The sequence below is a fragment of the Lissotriton helveticus genome, chromosome 11 (genome assembly GCF_964261635.1).
Source record: "Lissotriton helveticus chromosome 11, aLisHel1.1, whole genome shotgun sequence".
NCBI lineage: Eukaryota > Metazoa > Chordata > Amphibia > Caudata > Salamandridae > Lissotriton > Lissotriton helveticus.
The window spans coordinates 1063515271-1063536418 of NC_136072.1; the positions used below are offsets into that span (position 1 = coordinate 1063515271).

At 46.6% G+C, this 21148-nt stretch overlaps 1 protein-coding gene across 6 annotated transcripts in view; it reads right to left on the reverse strand.

The window, feature by feature from the left end:
* The window catches only part of SBNO1 (strawberry notch homolog 1), a 1344504-nt gene that overhangs the window by 37670 nt on the left and 1285686 nt on the right, over positions 1-21148 (reverse strand). For all 6 annotated transcript variants that reach the window (XM_078667602.1, XM_078667600.1, XM_078667599.1 and 3 more), the window contains one exon: positions 1201-1394. In XM_078667602.1, coding sequence (XP_078523728.1) covers positions 1201-1394 — 194 coding nt within the window. The remainder of the gene's footprint in view (positions 1-1200; positions 1395-21148) is intronic.

Genomic DNA, 21148 nt, shown 5'->3' on the forward strand with positions numbered 1-21148 from the left:
CAATGTGATGCAGGAGTTAGGTACCCCTCACATCTATTTCAGAAGAAGGAAAAGAAACAGGTCAACATGTTTAAGCCATACTTGCACCCTCTTGGATCGTTGGTTTTCATCTGGAGCTTGAAAAAGTTCTCACGATCTCTTTTACGATACTGAATATTTTCCTGATTTCAGGAGTACTCTCTCACCTGGAGAGTCTTTTTAAGACATTATGTCCTTTTCTTAATGGCAGACGGCTGCTGTCACATAGGGAGATAGAAGGGTAACGGCTCCCGTATTTAGGATCTGACAGCGACAGGGTAAACCATTCCTGACCTGCTTCCTTTGCTGCAGGAAAGATATGGAATGTTCCTCACAGATTACTGTATCCGCCCTACCCTTATGTGAAGAATTACGATACCTACAGGAGTCTTGCACGCGACTTGCATAATTATGTAACAAACGTTTTGCTTCCCAATACTGTATCCCTCTTACCCAAAATTGTGAAGCGCTCTGATACCCGTAAGGGTCATGTTCCCGCTATATAATACTTTGTAAATAAATAAAATATGGAAAGAGAGTGATAACTTGTTGAGTGCCGTTGACAGCTCCGGCTCACACTTCAGGATGCCCTTGCAATACATAAGCTGAACTCCTCACTTAGCCCATAGTCTTGTTTTGGGCCCAAGCACCAGAGAGACATAGGGAGGAAAGGGTCTGAGAGCGACAACTGCGGCAGGAGTGCCACCTTAGAATCTTTGGGGCAGACATGCTGCCCAACACACTGTAAAACAAACTTTGAGAAAATTGTTTCACAGAGATGAAGTCTGGACCTTCGTTAAAGTTCACAGAAAAAGGACCCGACGCCACACAAATCTATATCCATGATGTAATGCCCAGGGAGGATCACAAGGTTGAGACAGAGCCGTGGTACAACATACCAGCACAAGAACTTATTATTCTTTTCTAGATCCACTCTGGTATCTATAGGAAAATGAAGATGTGACATTTGTTGGAAAATATATCCATCAGAACGCCAACATACTATCATTGGGTAGAACTTAAAGTTGTCAATCTAAAAAGACATACAGCTTAAACCAAACTTCCGTACCGTTTTTGCTGTGCTATCTATAAATAAGTCTTGGTTGTCATGGTTAATATTAATTATGAATGTTTTGCTTGATCTGAAAATGTAAAGAAGACAAACCTGGTGCGCACACTTACCTACAATCCTTTGTCCATCATCTGTTCTCAGACGAACAATTTGCATTTTCACATTGGAACCACTGACCGAAGCTAGAACCCCTTCTACCTTTGTCCAAACACTAAGTACAGAACCACATAAAACGTAATATGTGCGACAGCGTAGACCAATTTCACATACTAGCCCCAGGCTTGCTTTCTTACAGTTTCCTCTCCTGGAAAAAAAGGAGAAAAATAAGGAGACAATTATTTTTGCTATACATTTTCCTTCTTTTGGGCAACAAGGTACTGTAAGAGTTCATGTAAGCAGCCAGTATCTCATAACAGAAGGAAATGTTACCTAAATGATGATTTCAGTCCATACTTCAGAACCGTTAGAAGACTATTATAAGCAGTACTAGAAGAAAGTTAATCCAAATGTAATGCCACTATTGTGAAGGACCCCACTGCAAGTGTCCTTTCTGTGTGCACCCAGATACCCACCTTTCCATGTGGCCCTCCTTACCCTTGCATAACCAATCATCCCAGCCAAAACATCTTTAAAAAAACAAGAGGCCAGTAAAGCTGATTTTATTTCCCAGCATCAATCTCAAAATGAAATAACATAAGTGCCTTTCCCAGCACATTGCAGGGCGTACAGAAAGTGACACCACTGTTTCCCATCAAAACTATCTTTATGGAACAATTCTGTTAATTGAGATCAGCATTCAACAATTACACAGGTTTTGCCTTCAACCAGTGGCCTGCAGCATACGTTATGAGAAGTAGGGATACACAGCTGTGTGCCCAAAACCCGAAGGCCGGCAGTGATTGGTACCCTGTGGAGGATTATGGTAATGCGGACATAAAATAAAGTTACAAAGGCTAATAACCTAAAGATCCCTTCCCTTCCCTCCCACCCCTCTCTCCTCCGCACCTGCCGTGTATGCCCCTTCCGTCCTGAACACCCACCAGTCCCTTACGTGCCCCCAGATGGGGTTTGTCACGCTGCATGGGGTTCTGTTGCATGTGCGTTTAGTGGGGGGAGCAAGTGCAGAATCTGTAGGTACTTAGGTCATGTCTTTTCTCTGAATTCTATTGAAACCAGGTGTATAAAAGGGGCCCAGAGTTCCACATATGTGGCTGCTTTATTTTCTAGTTGTACGAATGCAGCACTGCCAGGGCGTTGGGGAGGGGGAGAAACAATGGGATTGTTTGAAAGATCTAGAGAATATGCAGCAGCACCTTCATTTTGACTGCTGGGATACGTCCCAACCAAGCTAGTCGCAATCTCCCCCATTCCGTCAGCGACTTATTTGTCTGCTCTACTAGGGCCCTGTAATTGATCACCATGATCCTCGCAACTGTGGGAGCGAGTTGTATACCCAAGTCCGGGATGGTGTTCACTGCCCAGATTAAAGGGAATCGGGCCGGGAGTGCTGCTTAATGGGCAGGGCTGACCAACAGGTTCAGTATCTGGGACTTTGTCAAAGTGACTTTAAAACCTGAGACGTCACCAAAGCTCTGCAGTTCCTCCAATAGCCTCAGTAGGGAGTCCATTGGATCCGCTAACGCGAGTATTACGTCATCAACGTACATGCTGATGGTATGAATCTCTGAGCCAAATCGGATGCCAGTAATCTGCACTGCGTCAAGGGTTTCATGTAGAGTGCATATAGAAGCGGGGAGAGGCGGCAACCCTGATGGGTGCCCCACGATCGGGAACGGAGCAGACACCACTCCATTGACCCAGACAGATGCCCTTTGGGCACCATAGATGCAGCTTATCCATTTCAGAAATGTCTCACCAAACCCGAAATGGCGAAGCATTTGAAACAAGTACGCCCATTGGATTGCGATCAAATGTTTTCTCAACATCGATGGATAAAGGAAGAGTGCTTCCTTTCGTGATCTCTTGGTGATGTCCAACAGGTTTAATAGCCTTTTAGCGTTGTCTGCACCCTGTCTCATTGTAATGAAGCCCGATTGGTCTGGGTCGATCAGTCCCACCATTACTGGATTGAAATGTGAGGCTAGTGCTCTAGCAATGATCTCGGCATCAATGTTAACGAGGGAATTGGGCCTGTAAAACCCACACTCCTTTGGGTCTTTGCCAGGTTTCAGTATGACGGATACAGATGCTTCCAGCATTGAGCATGTTGGCATCCTGAAATCACTAAAGGAGTTGAAAAGTCACGTGAGGATGGGGGCCAATTCTTGACAAAAGGATTTGTATAATCGGGCTGAGAAGCTGTCTGGTCCTGGCGCCTTCGCAGGTTTCAGCCGCACGATGGCTGCTATTAACTTCCTCTATCTGTATCGGTGTCCATCTGGGACGCTACTGCTGTTGGCAGGGGCATCACTGGGGTTTCCACCAAGTGGAGGATCGGGTCTCCCCATGGCCCATCCAAGTCGGAATACAAGGTCTGATATAAATCCTTGAAGGTTGACGCACTCTCCTCGTCTGAGTGCACCTCTGTACAAGAGGCGTACCTCACTGAGTCAACGGATCCCGAAAGGATTTTTGAGTGTAGTCTATGCGCAAGCATAAGGCCGCAGCTATCGCTGCAGAGGAAGAATTTTGTGCTTGAGTCGGAGAGGGGCATATTCTGCCCTGTCAAGGTACAGGCGTTTCAAGTGTAGCCTCTTACGTTCCAAGTCATGCCAAACCCTAGGGGCCCCTTTATAATAATGTATATTATTTCTAGCTCAGTGACTGCTTGCTTCAGCATCTAGTTCTCTGCTGCAGAGATGGCGATGACCTCGCCTCACCACCAGCGTCAGTACCTCCCACACCGATTCTAAGGGGGGGTAACATCCACTTAAGTAATCCCTGAGGGCATTGCGAATTGCTGTAATATTGGTAGGGGATTGCAATAGCACATCGCGCAGTCTCCAACGGGCTGCACTGTTTGGGGTGGTGGGGTGGGAAGAGGGTTGCCTGTCCGCAAGGATATCATGAACATAGCCTGGTCCAAAAGAGTGTGGTTCTATGGTTGTCCCTCCCACAAGGGTCATAAGTGATGAAGTCACAAGGAAATGGTCAATGGGTGCATATGTTGTGTGTGCAGCCAAGCAAAAGGTAGTCCCTTGAGGAGGAGGAGTGCAGCCTTCGCAACAGGTCTCAGAGCCCCCCCCCCCCCCTTCCACAAGCCACTGCAAGCCTGCGGCCGTGAACACCCGGTTTGGGAAGAGTGCTGGCTGGATTGATTAAGCGTGGGGTCCATAATTAGATTTAAATCTCCCCAATGAGCACAGCTGAATCTGAAGGGGCAAGTACCGACCCTGGCGAGTTTAGAATTAAATGTTCTTGGCGCTCGTTTGGGGCAAATGTGTTGGCTAGGGTGAAAGCCAAGGATTTCCATTGGATCCGGATAGATAGAAGGCATCCTCTAATCTCAGAAATTGTGGCTAGTAGCTTACCACTAAACTTCTGTAAAAATAGAAGAGCTACCTGTGGTAATGGTCTAATAAAGGTACGATACGCCATGTAGATATAACTCTCAGACTTTATTAAGATAAGTGGCAACCCTGCGACCTCAGCCACAGCCTCCTCGTAGACAGCTTGTTCGTCCTGCCCCCGGCGCTCGCCTTGGAACGCTGGTCGCGGTGACATTCTAAGTGATGTCACCGCGAGCAGCTCCATCAAACGCGGAGTCGCCGGGGGGGTTTGCAGGTGGAAGATACCACACATCCCCCTCCCCTGCGGAAAGAACACAAGAAATATAACAATACAACAAATACCTCACAATGTTACGAACTGACATATTGATCAAGGTGTCTGGGGGGTCTGGTCACTCTCCTGCTGGGCCTGACACTGGGGTGGGGGGATGGCAACAGTATCTTCGTGTTGGGCCTTTTGTCCCTCTCCGCATCACTCTCCCCCTCACTGTTTGAGTCCTGCCCGGGTGGGTGAAATCTCACTACTCTCCCTAGGTTCCAGATCTTCCCCTCTTGAGTCTTCACAGCGTTTTTGAACAATTTTGTGATCTTGGTTGGACTACTGTACCCTGACCAGCTAGCTCTCCCAGTTGGGGTTCTGATCTTGATGCTGTCCCCTACTTTGAATCCGGCCTCTCGTGTCGATTTCAACTGGTCGTATCTTTCCTTCCTTTTAGCCATAGCTCCCTCTTGTCTCTCTTGGCTTTTCACTTCTTTTGAGTGGTTTGACCATCCCTTGTGCCACCCCATCCATCCCGGGGATAGCTTGGTGTTGGGTATCCTTGCGCGGAGCAACTCGAATGGCGTGACACCCGTCGTTTGGTGCGGTGTGAACCTGTACGCTTCTACACGCCTCCATGCTTCTTCTTTCCAGCTTAAGCCACTGGCCTTGGCCAACTGTATGCTCTCCTTGAGCGTCTTGTTAAAACGCTCGACCATGCCATTTGTTTCGGGGTGATACAAAGCGCAACGTTTGTGTCTGATGCTCCTCTCTCCAAGGAAGTCTTCCATTTCCTTAGAACACAACTGCACCCCATTGTCCGTGAGAATGCTGCTGGGTAGCCCTTCCCTGATGAACACCTCTTCCAAAAATCCAATGACTGTCTTAGTAGTGACTTCACTTACTAACTTTATTTCAGGCCACCTGGAATGCATATCCATGAGTACTAGGATGTACGGCGTGCGCAGCTCTCCAGACAAAGGACCCACGATGTCCAATGCCAACTCCTCCCAGGGTCCTGACGGTGGCGGCCTGCATACCATCGGGGGTGTAATTTGCTTCAAAACCTTGTCGCTGTTGCTGCAGGGAATGCAGTCTCTAATCTTCCTTTCCGTGGCAAGGTCCATGCTTGGCCACCAATAGCTCTCTCTGAGTCTCTGTTTAGTCTTGGTGAGGCCCATATGTCCTTCGTGGGCTATCTCGACCAGGTTGTCTCTGACCGACGTGGGCGGCACTAGTCTCGTTCCCCTGAACAGGCACTCGTCTACTATGGACAGTTCATCCTTGACAACCCAGTATGGTCGCAGATTTCCCTCCCGTTTATCTTCGTGTGTCCACCTGTTTTTTACTCTTTTGCACACCTCTTCCAAGACCTCATCTTCCTTCAATGCAATCCTCCATGTTTCCTCTCCTAGTGCCTTCTGGATGGCGCAGACATTCTCCATCTGTAGTTCATCCGCTTCATCATCCACCTTCTCTTGACTCTCCCTCACTTCTTTCTCATTTACCAGTCTTGACAGACAGTCTGCTGCGAAATTCCGAGCTCCCGGGACGTACTCGACACCGAAGGTGTACTCTTGGAGTCCAACCACCCACCGCCTGATCCTACTGGAGATGGCATCCAGGCCTTTTTTGCTGAACACTTCCACCAGTGGCTTGTGGTCGGTACGAAGAGTGAACTGTGTGCCCCACAGGAAGTCTCTGAATTTCCCTAATGCCCATGATACTGCCAGGGCCTCCTTTTCAATCACCGAGTAGTTGTTTTCGGACTTCTGGAGTGACCTTGAGGCGAAGGCTACCGTTTCCTCTCCGTCCTTGCCTACTTGGGTGAGGACTGCTCCCAGTCCCTTAGCGCTTGCGTCGGTGGTGACCACAGTCGCCCGGTTGGGTATGTACGACTTCAGGCTGGGTGCCTCTGCAAGTGCCCTTTTTACGTCTTCAAATTCCCTCTGACACTCCTGACTCCAGTTGAACTCTGTCTCTTTTTTTAGCAGCAGTCTGATGGCGTAAGTCCTTCCTGCCAGGTTCCTTATAAATTTTCCATAGAACTCCAACATTCCCATCATCGACTTGATTTCGTCTTTGCTCGTCGGAGGCGCTAGATTGACGATGGTGTTTTGTAGTTCAACTTTGGGACATATTCCTTCAGCTGTCACCTTGTGTCCCAAGAAATCCAGTTCAGCGCAGCCAAACACACACTTGTCCTTTTTCACCGTTAGACCTTGTGACCTGAACCTTCCCAGTACTCGCCTCAGCCTCTCATCATGCTCCTCATGGTTCTTTGCAAAGATGAGTACATCGTCCTGGTAGCACATGACACCTGGGATGCCTTTCAAAATGTTCCCCATGAGTCTCTGAAATACGGCAGCCGCCGAGACTAACCCGAAAGGCATCCTCTTGAACTTGTACGCGCCCATAGGTGTCACAAATGCTGTGAGTTCCTGTGACTCTTCGTGCAGCTTTATCTGGAAGTAGGCCGAGGCGAGGTCGAGAGTGGAAAACACCTTGGCTCCCTCAAGCATGCTCATCATTTGAGTGATGTTGGGCAGGGGGAATCTATCAACCACGACCTCCTTGTTCAATGCCCTCAGGTCGATGCAGAGCCGAACCGACCCATCCTTCTTCTTCGCGGCCACGATGGGTGCTAGCCATTCTGTCGCCTCAACTGGTTCGATGACTCCAGCCTTACACAATTTCTCTAGTTCAGATTTGACCTCTTCTTGGATGGCTATGGGAAGCTTCCTGACTTTGGCCACGACTGGCTTCGCGTTGTCTCTAAGTTTTATCTTGTGACAGTAGTTTTTCAAGCATCCCAGCTCCTCCCTGAACACTTCTTTGAACTCAGTCACTACGTTTGTCTTATGCTCCTGTATCTCCTGTATCAGGATCTGGGGATTACTATTAGGATTGAGGTAGACCCCTAACTCCTTCTGTGCTTGCCACCCCAAGATGTTATCCCCGACAGTGGACACATACACTTTGGACACAGTTGTCCTGTTTTTGTATTCGATTTTTCCTAGGAAATAACCTTTCATAGAGATAGGGCGACCAGCATACCCCCCAGGTCTCAGGTCCATACTTTTCAATACTATCTTCCCCTTGGACACACGAGTGAATTCTTTAGCATTGATAATGGTTATCCTAGAACAGGAATCAAACAAAGCATCTAACTCAGTGCTCCCCACTTTTACTGTGTCTTTAGGGCTGCTGACCTGACTCTCATCATTTTGTGCTCCTATTTCTTCGCATGTGGCGTCAACAAGACTTTGGATCTGTAACTCTTTCACCTGCACTACAATTTCGTCACATACTTCGTTCGTCCTGTCTCTACTCTGTCTTCCAGCTCCTAGCCCACTCTTGCAATACTGCTTGAAGTGACCCTTCTTGCCGCACTTATTACATGTAAACCTGAGGGCGGGACACTCTCTGTCATTAGCAAAATGCCCCTGCTTGCCACACCTGTAACAGGTGCCCTTGAATGTCCCTCCCAACTTGCCCGCCCTCTGCTCTCTACCCGCCACCTTCTGACCTTTGATTACTGACACGGCCTCACACTCGGTCACTACTTCACTGACATTGGGTTTATCTTCGCTTCTTTTCTCCCCGGTGTCTTGCTTTATTTCCTTGACACACTGTAGCATGTGCTCAACCTGTTTGGCTATAATGAGAACCTCCCTCAAAGGTGGGTCATCCTTCAGCCACAACTCTTCTCGCACACGCTCCATCCTGCAAGCCAATACAAACTGATCCCTGATCCTTTCCTCACTTGCCCCACCAAACTTGCACGTAGCTGCTAGTTTCCTCAATTCAGAGACAAAATCTTCAATAGATTCCCCCTCCTTCTGTGTCCTCTTCCCAAAGTGGTACCTCTCCATAATTGTGCTAGTCTTGGGGAGATAGTGTAAGTCCAACTTCTTTAAACTTACTTCTAACTCATTGAGACCCCTTGCTTCTTGTGTCCCTAACTCAGGAAGGTGGTCTAGAACCTCTTCTCCTTCCGCACCCAAGTAATACGCTAACAATGCTACCTTCCTTTCCAGGCCAAGGTTAGGCCCACACACAGTGGCGTAATTCAAAAACACTTTTTTCCACTTTTTCCATTGTATGGTGGGATCACCTGGGTTAGTCAGGAAAAAGGGTGGAGGGGTCACACTCTGCATAGTGCAACGTCACCGTGTGATGTACAACCAGGGAACCTAAAAACCATGTATATGTGACACTAACAGTGTAAATTTTATAGCAGGGTGCTATTTCCGGACACTGAATGAATTATAAACGCATGTAACACATTTGCCTACAATTCTACCTTTGCATTTTGAAAGTATAAGACACCTTAGTAGGGACAGTGGTGGGTACATCTGTCACAGCCGATCTCAGGTTTGTGTACCAGAGGATAACATTCCCCATAAATGAATTGCAAAGTCCACCACCAGGCTGTAGGGAACCCAAGGAACAAAAAACGATAGATATGGCTCCTAGTCTTGTAAATACGGCCAGTCCCCTCAGTTCAGACAGCTACCGGCTTGATTCACATTGTGCGGGGTATGAGGATTTATGGAGCCTTTACCTTGACACAATTCTAGGCAGGGTGGAAACAATAGATTCCTTTAGAAGTCGGGGGGGGGCGCCTGACAATAAAGAAGCAGTGTTACTTTCCCTTATACACCCTTATGCATGATGATGATGATAAGAAAACGCCAGCTGTTGCAGGGTTGGAGGTGGTGGCAAACGCTTTACTGTCACGAACACATAATCAACTAAAACCCACACTGCAGGCCTTCAGGTTATCCTATGCGTGTTCCCTTTATGCCACGTTCAGAGTGAAGTGACAAAGTGTGAAAAGCCACGATGCGCTAACCGCGCTTCCGTGACAGACTGTCACGAACCTGCACCAGTCTCCTAGGTGGGTGAAGTCCCTATGCGCCGGCTTCTACTTTGTTCAAAATGCAGACACAGGCCAGCTGGAGAGAACAGGAATGTTATTCTGCCACTGCAACAGTAGGCCTCGCTCGTTCTCCTAGTCCGTCGGGTTACACACCAGGCTTGGAGTGAAACTCGCAATCTACACAGCGCAACTGAAAACGGCAGCCTTTCCTGCTTGGTCGGAGAGGGACGGGCAGTTAGGTTTCTCTGTCCCGCTGTCGCACCTTCAAAAAGCTCCTCACACGCACTTCAAAGTGCTTCCGATCACAGCCCGTCAAAGTGTGTGCAGTTGCAGTATTTCTTCCCTCCCACGGCAGACAAGGCAACGCGGTCACTGGGGGATGAGCATCACGCCCCACGAAACAGCTGACGGAGGTTACAATTCTCCCAAAAGCGGCAACAGGCAACTCTCCCTTTCATTCTCCATCTCCCGGTCTCGGTACCCGGCTTCACAGATCACTTCTGACGGGGAAATTTTCCCGTCCGACCAGCACTTACTTGACAGGTTGTAAGGCTGTTACGCTTTATTTTCTTGTCCACACGACTCCACTCAGTGCTTTCCAAGGTGATTCCTACACAGCGCCGTCTGCCTCTGGGTCGCGGAATTCTTCCTCTTTTCTCCTCAGTTGGAGTTCCGGTACATGTAAGCGTGTTGAGGTCGCAGGCGTTGGTTACCCTCGTCGCCAGTGTGGTAATGGTCTAATAAAGGTACGATACGCCATGTAGATATAACTCTCAGACTTTATTAAGATAAGTGGCAACCCTGCGACCTCAGCCACAGCCTCCTCGTAGACAGCTTGTTCGTCCTGCCCCCGGCGCTCGCCTTGGAACGCTGGTCGCGGTGACATTCTAAGTGATGTCACCGCGAGCAGCTCCATCAAACGCGGAGTCGCCGGGGGGGTTTGCAGGTGGAAGATACCACACTACCCCATTCTTCTTCGCCGGCCCTGATGACCATAATTGACTAGGGAACTAGCGGGAGCGCATGCAGGCGGAATCTTTGGGGAAAAGTGTTTCTTGTAATAAGCAAGTTGCCTTTTGCAATCTAAGAGGGACAGGATTGCTGTGCGATTTATAGGGTTATTTAGCCATTGCAAGTTAAAAGCTAAGTATTTTGAGCTCTTTAGCCATGGGCTGTGGGGGGTGGGGGTGGGGGTGCAGGGAGCTCAGTATGCTTTGAGTGGGGGCCTAGCCCCAAGTATGTTTCAAACCGGGAGCCTTGGGGAGTAGCAAGATGCTTTCCATATCGAATTGGGAGGGTCTGATGCAGAGGAGTAGGGAATATAGTACCCCCCAAAAACAAAAGCAAGAAACATCTGAAACAAACATTATAACATAGTGTGACATCAGTCCGTCACAATCATATTCAAACAGGATGATGGCCCGTGAGGATATGGAAAGAAAATCTCAGATTCTGCCAGCTCGGAGCCACAGACTCATCCAGGGGTCCGCTAAAGACGGTAGCATGGCTCGCACATCTCTCCGGCCTCGCCTCTCATCAGGCATCCTGCCTAGTTGGAGTGGGGCATTCAAGGAGACTCCTGTGACAAAGGGCTCCCAGATAGTGTAGTAAGTACTGCTCATTTTTCTTTAGCTATGGAGGCCATGTCCAGTTTGAGGCTCCCATCGGCTGTCCCTGCATGCAGCCATCGGTGCTGCTTTCTTCAATGATCGGCCACTGTCTCTGGGCCTGCCACTGTCAAAACTATCTTTAAAAGAATAAGCCAGGTAAGCAAACTGCATTCCCCAACATTCATCTCAACAAAATAACTTCTCCAGATATCCTGGGACACATCTAAGCAGGAGTGAACACACTGCATATCCTATCCTGCACATTCAAATTGAGACTGGACAATACCAGGGCATCCTGCATCTGTTTGGATCTACGACCAGAAGCCCTGCTGCCTAAAATCACCCATCATGTGGCTCTCGAAACTTCGCTACACACACCATTCCTGCCCTCACAGAGACTCCAACAGGAAAATGCTTACCAGTATGCATCTGTTTTTGGCATGTAGAGCTGCAGTCTCACACTGTGCGTTAGATCGCCACCTGGTGTTGGGCTCGGATGATTGCATGTTGTCGTCGTCTTGGAAGAAGTATTTGTAGTCACGAGATAGGTGACACCTCCCTTGGACGATAGTGCACATGGGCATCGACTCCATCCTTAGATTGTTTTTTGCCATGATGGGAAATGATGGAGTTAGTAGAAATAAAGAAGGGATGTCCATGTGTTTATATCTAATTATGATAGAACTGGAACAGATACAGGTCCCGGGGAGGCGTGTGGGCGTGTGAGACTCTGCAGCTCTACATGCCAAGAACAGATGCATACTGGTAAGTAGCATTTTCCATTCGAGGCATATGAGCTGCAGATCTCACACTGTGCATCGATTGTACAGCAGTGTGTCCCCTAGCGGTGGTCACCTGTATCTGTTGCAGTAGTTTGAAAGAGAGTTTTGAGGACAGCCTGGCCCTACAGCAGCTTGCTGCTTGGCTTGCGCATCAGCACAATAGTGTTTAGTGAAGGTATGTGTTGTAGACCATGTTGCTGCCTTACAGATGTCTTCTAGTGGAATGTGCCCTAAGAAAGCCATGGAGGCTCCTAGTTTGCATGTGGAGTGTGCTCTAGGAGGAACTGTTAATGTACATTTTGCTTTGTGATAGCATATTTGTACACATTTTACAATCCACCTTGCAATTCCATCTTTAGAGATGGGGTTGCCTTTATGCGGTGAAGAGAAAGCTACAAACAGTTGCTTTGTTTAACGAAAGAATTTGGTCCTATCAATGTAATAGAGAAGGCCTCTCTTTACTTCTAGTGTGTGTAAAGCTCTTTCTGCTACAGAGTCTGGGTTTTGAACAAACACTGGCAACTGTACTGATTGATTTAGATGAAAAGGAGTAATTACTTTAGGAAGGAATTTGGTATTAGTCCATAGAACCACCTTATTACGGTGTAATTGTAGAAATGGTTCTTGTATAGTGAAAGCTTGAATCTCACTAACTCTCCTAAGAGAGGCAATAGCAATAAGGAAAGCTGTTTTCCACGTGAGGAACTGCAGTTTACACTTATGTAAAGGTTCAAAAGGGGGCCCCATGAGCCAGGTAAGAACAATGTTTAGGTTCCACTCTAGAGAGGGTGGTAACCTAGGAGGAATGATTCGTTTTAATCCTTCCATAAAAGCTTTGATTGCAGGTACTCTAAATAGCGACATATGTTGTCTATTTTGTAGATATGCTGCAATGGCTGCAAGATGTAAACGTATAGATGAATATGCTAGATTACATTTTTGTAATTGGATGATATTCTGGATGGAAGCATCTAGAAGATCAATTTGATTATTAGTGCAGTACATGGCAAATCTTTTCCATTTTGCAGCATAACAAGCTCTAGTAGTAGGTCTTCCAGCTTCTTTCATGATATTCATACAGTCTGGTGGCAGGTTAAGGTAACCAAACTCTAAGACTTCAGGAGCCAGATTGCCAGATTCAGTTGACTTGGATCTGGATGTCTGATGTCTATGGTTCTGCGTTAGCATGGATGGTGTTAGACACCGTCTTTGGTGTGGAACTAGAGAGTTCCAACAGTGTGGTGAACCACGGTTGGCGTGCCCATGTGGAAGCTACTAGGATCATTTTGAGAGACTGTTGTCTCAGCTTGCATACTACTAGTAGTATTAGTGGGATTGGCGGAAAAGCGTACGCAAATCTGTCTGACCAGTTCCTCCATATTGCATTGCCCTTGGACAGCAGGTGTGGAAACCTGGTGGCAAAGGTTGGGCATTTTGTGTTTTCGTGTGTGGCAAACAGACCTATGTCTAGATTACCCCACTTGTGAAAGAGTGGTAGAAGAACTTGTAGATGTAGTTCCCATTCACAAATTTGTTGTGTCTTTTGACTTAACAAATCTGCTATCTGATTGTGAACTCCTGGAAGGTGTTCTGCAAGCAGATATTTTTTTGTGGAATGGCCCATCTCCAAATGTTCTGTGCGAGCTGGGACAACTGCAGGGAATGTGTGCCTCCTTGTTTATGAATGTAGTACATGACTGTCATGTCCGTCCGGATCAAGACAGCTTTGTTCTGTACATGTACTTGGAAGGATTTCAGTGCTAAGAACATTGCTATCAGGTCTAGGTGATTGCTGTGAAGCACTTTTTGTTGAGTGGTCCACCTTCCCTGAGTTGTATGGTGGAGCAGACGGACTCCCCATCCTGTGAGGTATGCGTCTGTAGTCAGTACTATCTGTGGAACAGGTTCGAGGAACGGCCGCCGTTTTTGGTGTTTCACCACTGCAGAGAGCGATGTCCACCAACACCAGGTCTGTAAGTTGTCCTTGAGTCGGATTCCACTGATGTGCTAGACATTCCTGCAATGGGCGCATTGGCAGTCTTGCATATGGTACAATAAAAATGCAAGATGCCATCATGCCTATTAGTTGCATGAACACTCTGGCTGGGAGAGAGAGTTGGTTTTGAAACTTTGTGATTAAGGCTCGGATGCTCTGTATCTTAGCTGGCCTGGGATAAGCTAGAGCTGTATCGGTGTTTATTGTAGCCCCTAGCTATTTCTGTACATGAGAGGGCTGGAGATGTGACTTGGTGCAGTTGATTGTAAACCCCAAGTCGTGCAGTGTTTGAATTGTTTGAGATGTGTGTTGGACACACTTATTGAATGACTTGGCTTTTATGAGCCAATTGTCTAAGTATGGGAAGACGTGGATGTGTTGTCTTCTGAGATGTGCTGCTACTACTGCTAGGCACTTTGTAAACACTCGTGGTGCAGTTGTGACCCTGAATGGAAGGAATTTGAACTGATAGCGTTGTCATTCTAGTACAAAGCTGAGATACGTCCTGTGAGAAGGATGTATGGGAATGTGGAAATAGGCGTCTTTGAGGTCTAGTGTGGTGAGGAAATCGCCTTGTTGCAAATATGGGAGCACTTGTTGTAAAGTGATCATGTGAAAATGATCTGAGTGTATATACAGATTGAGAGGCCCTAGGTCGAGGATTGGTCTTAGTGTCCCATCCTTTTTGGGTATTAGGAAATAGAGCGAGTAAACCCCTGTTCCTTGATGTTGCAACCTAACTAACTCTATTGCATCCTTTTGCAGCAATAAGAGAACCGCTTGTTGGAGCAGCGTTAGATGTTCTGTGGACATTGGACGCTGTCTGGGTGGTATTTTTGGAGGGGTAGCTGTAAGCTCTAGGCAGTAACCATACTGGATAATCTGTCTTACCCACTTGTCTGATGTGATGGAATACCAGACAGGTAGGAACTGTGCTAGTCTCCCCCCTACAGGAGTGGAATGAAGTTGGGGGAGCTGAAGGAAGTCACTGTTTAGTGGTGGAAGAGGTTCGATTGTTATTACCTCGACCTCTTCCCTTGTTGGTGTTGCCTTGGTAGCCTCCTCTAAAGTACCCTTTATTGGAGGATGTTTGTGTATTGTTTTTAAAGGAAGCTGAATTGTCTGCTCCAGCTTGTTTGGAGCCCCCTCTATAAAAGGAGCGACAAAAGAAACCTCGTGTTTGTGGGGACTGCAAGGCTCCCATAGATTTGGCAGTATCTGTGTCTTTTGTCATCTTTTCAAGTGCTGTGTCTACCTCTGTACCAAAAAGCTGCTGTTGGTTAAAAGGCAGGTTTAAAATAGTAGTTTGCACCTCTTGCTTAAATCCGGAGATGCGCAGCGTCTAAAGAGGACACTAGTGTTTATTGCCCTAGATGCGGTGTCTGCTGCATCAAGCGCGCACTTGATTGAAGCATTAGAAATTAGCTTACCCTCTTGGATAAGGTCCTTTGCTTGTGCTTTGTATTGGTCAGGTAGATGCTGTTATAATGTTTCTAGCTGATCATAGTGAGCCCTGTTGTATCTTGCAAGAAGGGCTTGTGAATTAGCTATGCGCCATGTGTTGCTGGCTTGTGCAGCTATTCTCTTGCCTGAAGCGTCTATCATCTTTGACTCTGTCAGGAGGTGCTGTTTCCCCTGAGGCTTGTGAGTTTTCTTGTTTTCTAGCATTGAAAACGACTAGGGAATCCACAGCTAGTTGTCCCTTAATATATGCAGGGTCAGTAGGAGCAGGTCTAGATTTATTTTCTATTCTGGGGTTTATGATCCTAGCACGTACAGGATCCGTAAAACACGTCTGGTGCATGTTTAATGACACCTTTAATCATTGGTAATATTTGAACTGACCTTTGTGATTGTTCAAAAGTGTCTAATAAAAAATCTTCTTCTGCCTCATCTGAATGCATTGTGACTTTATGATAGATGGCAGCTCTATTGATTAAGTGTCCAAACTCAAGGTTATCTTCTGGTGGAGATGGTTTGGATGGATATGTATGTGGATCAGGAATATCTGGTGCATCTTGTTGGTCTGGGTACTCCCAGTCTGGTTGGTCTGGGTAGATAAAAGGATAATTTGGGTCGTTCCCTCCTCCTATAAGATCATTATGAGGAGGTGTATGTTGTGGTGAAAAATGAGGGGGTGAATTTTGAGGTGGAGAAGGAAGAGGATATGGAAGAGAGGGAGATATAGGAGAAGAAGGGTTTATAGGTGATGTAGAGGAGTCCTCCTTTACAGGCACGTGAGATGTAGGTGCTGTATCTAACTTCCTCTACCTATGTGGCAAAGCAGAGACATGTCCAGTTTCTGGGTCAATATATATCTTTTTCTGTGAAGGATCAGGTTGAAAAAGCTGTTCATCAGAAACTGGTTGCGGCGCTGATTTTTTCGGTTCCGATCGTGGTTGATGCTTCACTTTGTCCATAGCCTTAGGAGTTGTGTTAAAGTCCTTTGACGTAGGTTTTGGTTCAGAAGATTTTGGCTTCGGAGCCGAAGCTGGTTTTGTCGGCTGGGAAGCAGGGTTTAGTATTTTCGGAGCCGTTTTTTCTTTCGGAGTCGACTGTTTCGGAGTGTATTTCGGAACCGGGACTTCTTTCGGTTTCGGTGCAGAGGGAGATGGAGGTATCGGCACATGCTGATTGCTCGGTCCTGAGCTACCGGAAGGCTTTAGAGTTTTCTTCGGAGCCGAGCTCGAAGGCGGGGTTTCTGAAGTAGTTTTTCGGTCACGACTGGGCCCCGGAGGAGTGTTGAACTGTGCCTTCGATTTGGGTGTTGGGGATGGGGCAGGGGCAGTAGTACTTACGCGTTGACCCGGAGGTATGGAGTCATCGGAGTCGTCTGTCTCAGATACGATTTGGAGATCTTCGGAAACTTCCTCTGGGACATCAGGACCCTCGAAGATGTCGAACGGTTCTGGAGCTGATCTCTGCATGATGTGTAGACGGGCCCTCCGATCTCGAATCGTCTTCTTGGATCAAAAGGATGCGCAGGCGTACAGCTGGACATGTCGTGTTCCAGTGATAGGCACAGGTTACATACCATGTGATGGTCACTGCGCAGGAACTTTGCTCCACACTGGAGGCATTTCTTGAACGGCGTCCTTTCCATGAGCTGTAGGCCTCACTGCGTGGATATACCAGACGGCTTGCGTTGACGACTTGAGTCGCGGTAACGAGGTCGAGTCGATGGTTATTGATGTCGAAAGTTGTTAGGTATAGTTGAAGTAAGTTTTTCACGCGTCAAACTACTTAGAAAGTAGTTTTTGAACCAGAGCGGAAAAGTTGCATCCAAACCCAGTGATGGAAAAACAATCTAAGAATGGAGTCGATGCCCATGCGCACTATCGTCCTAGTGAGAAATCACCTATCTCGTGACTACAAAGACTTCTTCCAAGACGACAACAACATGCATTCATCCGAGCCCAACACCAGGTGGCGATCTAATGCACAGTGTGAGACTCTGCAGCTCGACGTGCCAAAAACAGATGCACAATGGTAAGTAGCATTTTCCTTTTGGGGTCTCTGTGAGGGCAGGAATGGTGTGTGTAGCAGAGTTTCGAGAGACACATGATGGGCGGTTTTAACATTGTCATTCATATACCCCTAGAACACCATCTATTGCTCATTTAGCAATAGATTAAGGCCACAACATCATCATGCACAGTGCAGTTATTCTTAATCATAAACTTGGAAAACACTCCTCCACACAAATTCCTCTCGTCTTTATACCCTCTGCAATGGCATCAAACAGACTGCAAACAAAACTGGAAGGGAGCTTGCAGTTGTACACAAGTCAGCTTGTCCCTTGCAGTATCCTTAACATGCCCACACTTAAGTACTTTGAGCTCCTCTTCTGCCATTTTCCTCTCCGCCTGCAAAAACAGTATCCTTTCATCTCATTTATTTATTTTATTCGAAAAGTTTTATATAGCGCTGGCTAGACCCGGAGGTATCAGAGCGCTTTACATGAGGTAGGACATTGTTTCAGAACATTGTTACATAGTTACATCAGTTTCTGTATAGACCACCGATAAGCCACAAAGGTTTTTTTTAAAGAACTATCAGATCTGGTCACATCTGCCTCCATCCAACACTGCTACCCTTCAATCTGCCCAGCAACTTCAGCATCAAAACCACGAAGAAAGCCCTAGACTCACTACTCACCGCCCTAAAAATCAAACAATAGTTCATCAGCACAGTCCAAGGGCAGTACACTGAACCTCATCCCCAACATGCACTGCCAGCCTCTAATGTTCCTCAACTTAACTCACCGTTCCTTTTACCATGCCACTCCCCCACAACGTATACAAAATGAGGGTCCCTGTGAACTGTGTAAACGTTATTCACATTTATTTATTTAAAGCAATAATAACAAAACATTAGACACACTGAAATGCGGGCGGTGTCAACTGAGGAAGAGGGTAAGTAGCCGTCGACGTTTCGACCCCACGCTACAGCAGTAGGCGTACTTGAGGCCTTACATCGGGGTCTTCATCAGGACAAGGGTGTAAACAGGGGTGCACTACAATTTCATGGTACGTAGAGATATTTTCATACGATAATCAGTTGAGGAAATCCACTTTTCGAATTCATCAAGATCTGAGGGTAGATAGCAATGGCGTCTAATGAATTGGAACCGTATCGTATTATAAAAGGCCAGGACCTAATTATGGCGGGTAGCCGCGTCGTATTTAAATCAATTCGCTCGCATCCGAAGATTTCTAATCCCGGCGTCTCGTATCCCTCGATTGCTCTCCGTGACTGGAGGAGTAAACTCTACGTGCTCGTCGACGGCTACTTACCCTCTCTTCCTCAGTTGACACCGCCCGCATTTCTTGGATATTATATACCAGTGTCAATATAGACATTTTTGAGAAATAATGGGATATCTCTTGAATCCTTTATCTGGCTCAGGGACCTGAAGCCGATACTTTGTGTTAAAAATGTAAGAATTTGATATATCTATTTGTCACGACCATTATCATTCTTTATCTATTCCTTTCTCCTTCACAGCATCACGCTACTTCACTCCCTTTCCTTTGGGGCACTGTTATGATAACTTAAAATTGCAGTATTTGCTCATTGTGATTAATTTACAGTGTGTCTAATGTTTTGTTATTATTGCTTTAAATAAATGTGAATAACGTTTACACAGTTCACAGGGACCCTCATTTTGTATACTATATAGCACCCAGGTCCCTTGTGGATTTTCTTGGGTAAAACCCCTCCTTTCTTAACTTAACTCCCCCACAACGGGCAGCAGAAAATTGAGCCATTATTTTTTAATAACATCCATCTAGAAGAACACAGAAGAAATAACAGGCACTTTTAGAACTCAATAGATGTTACCACCCCTCTCAACATCACCAAAGCTAAAGCCACCTACTGACAGATCAACTAAGCAACAAGTAGAAGCAAAGTCCTATAAGGCCAAAAAGTGTGCCAACCGCATGTCAGTATCTGCTATCGCGCCATCAACTGATAGATGCAATGCTATCAAACTATTATTAATAGAGAAACCAGATCAAACATCACCAGTTCATCAACAGCATTATCATCCACAACATGGATGCATTGCGCAACTCTGCGTTGGCTCAACACAAAAAGTGACGTAAGGCAGCCATGCATAAGAGCCAGAGTTGGGCACTCACATCAGTTTCCCACCTTCTCTTCACCTTCAGACACAGAGCGTGAACATTTGTTGGCAACAATACGCTGAATACTAGCTAATCACCTTTTTACATACTAAAAGAAGCCACTTCAAAGATCGGGGAGGTGGGAGGGCAGTGAGGAATCTGCAGTTCAAATAGCAACCAGAAAGAGAGTTTCTAACAATAACCTTTTCTTTTTATGGATACTTTTAACTACATATTCCTCACCGTAGAATAGATACCACAACAGTACCTCCCCAAGGTGGAGGGTGCGTGGAGTGGGCTCAGACCAAAAAGTCTTAAAGGATCGAGCAGGCGAATTGTTCTTCCTGCCAGACATGGCTGTCAAGGCAGTAGTGCTTTAAGAATGTATGCACGGATGCTTATGTTGCAGCCTGGCCGAAGTCAAAGACCAGCAAGACTGTGTGCCAATGCAGTACTAGGAGCCTACACCTGGTGAAATGGACTTGCAAGAATTTTTGAGCATATCTTAATGCAGAGGCCTAGTCACCTCAAAAAGGTCTTTTTTCTGCACCACCTTCCCTTTCTTTGGTCTGTAGAACCTCACAAAAAGGTGATTATCCACTTGATGGTCTTTGGTATGGCAAATGTAAAAGCTTAAATCACTTTTGTGATACAACCAATGGAGTCTCTCCTCTTTCGAGAGGGAGAGAAAACAAAGGATATAAGGACTTTTGGTAAGAGGCCTGCATGAAACCTGCACCAACTGGTCCGGGAAAAAGGTGTTGTAGAAAGGTTGCACTGAAAGTGCTTGAAGTTTACTCATGTGACAAGCTGAAGTCATTGTTATGAGGAAGACAGTCTTCAAGGTCAGGCGACACAGCAAGCAGCTATGCATCAGCTCAATGGGTGTACACATAAATGTCAAGACCAAGTTAAAGTTCTACTGTGGTATCACACGTTTCTTGGAAGGAATTGTGTGTCATACCTTTAATAAACATTACCAAAAGAACAAGTTACTTACCTTCAGGAACAATGTATCTGGTAGAGACATATGCTAGTTGTAGATTCCTTAACTTAGAATTTCCCCATGGCATCAGTCTGGCTCTGGAGATTTTATCTTCAGTAGTACCCCTGCGTGTCGTTAGGTGGTGGTGGTCGGCCCTGCATACCTTGTCATGGATGCCAGGATGACGTCACGGGACCTCCATAGATGCCGCCCATCTGTGCGGATGTCAGTTGTAACAAGACTTTCCACGACAGAAGCGCCGAGCCATGAAAGACACTAACCACTGGTGCATCCAAACTAGGGCCCATTAGGGGAGTCTGTATCCCTAGGGATCAGTTCGCAGAGCAGGAAGGATTGGTGGAGCGGTAAGGAATCTACAACTAACTTATGTCTCTACCAGATACATTGTTACCGAAGGGAACGTCTGATAGAGACAGTTAG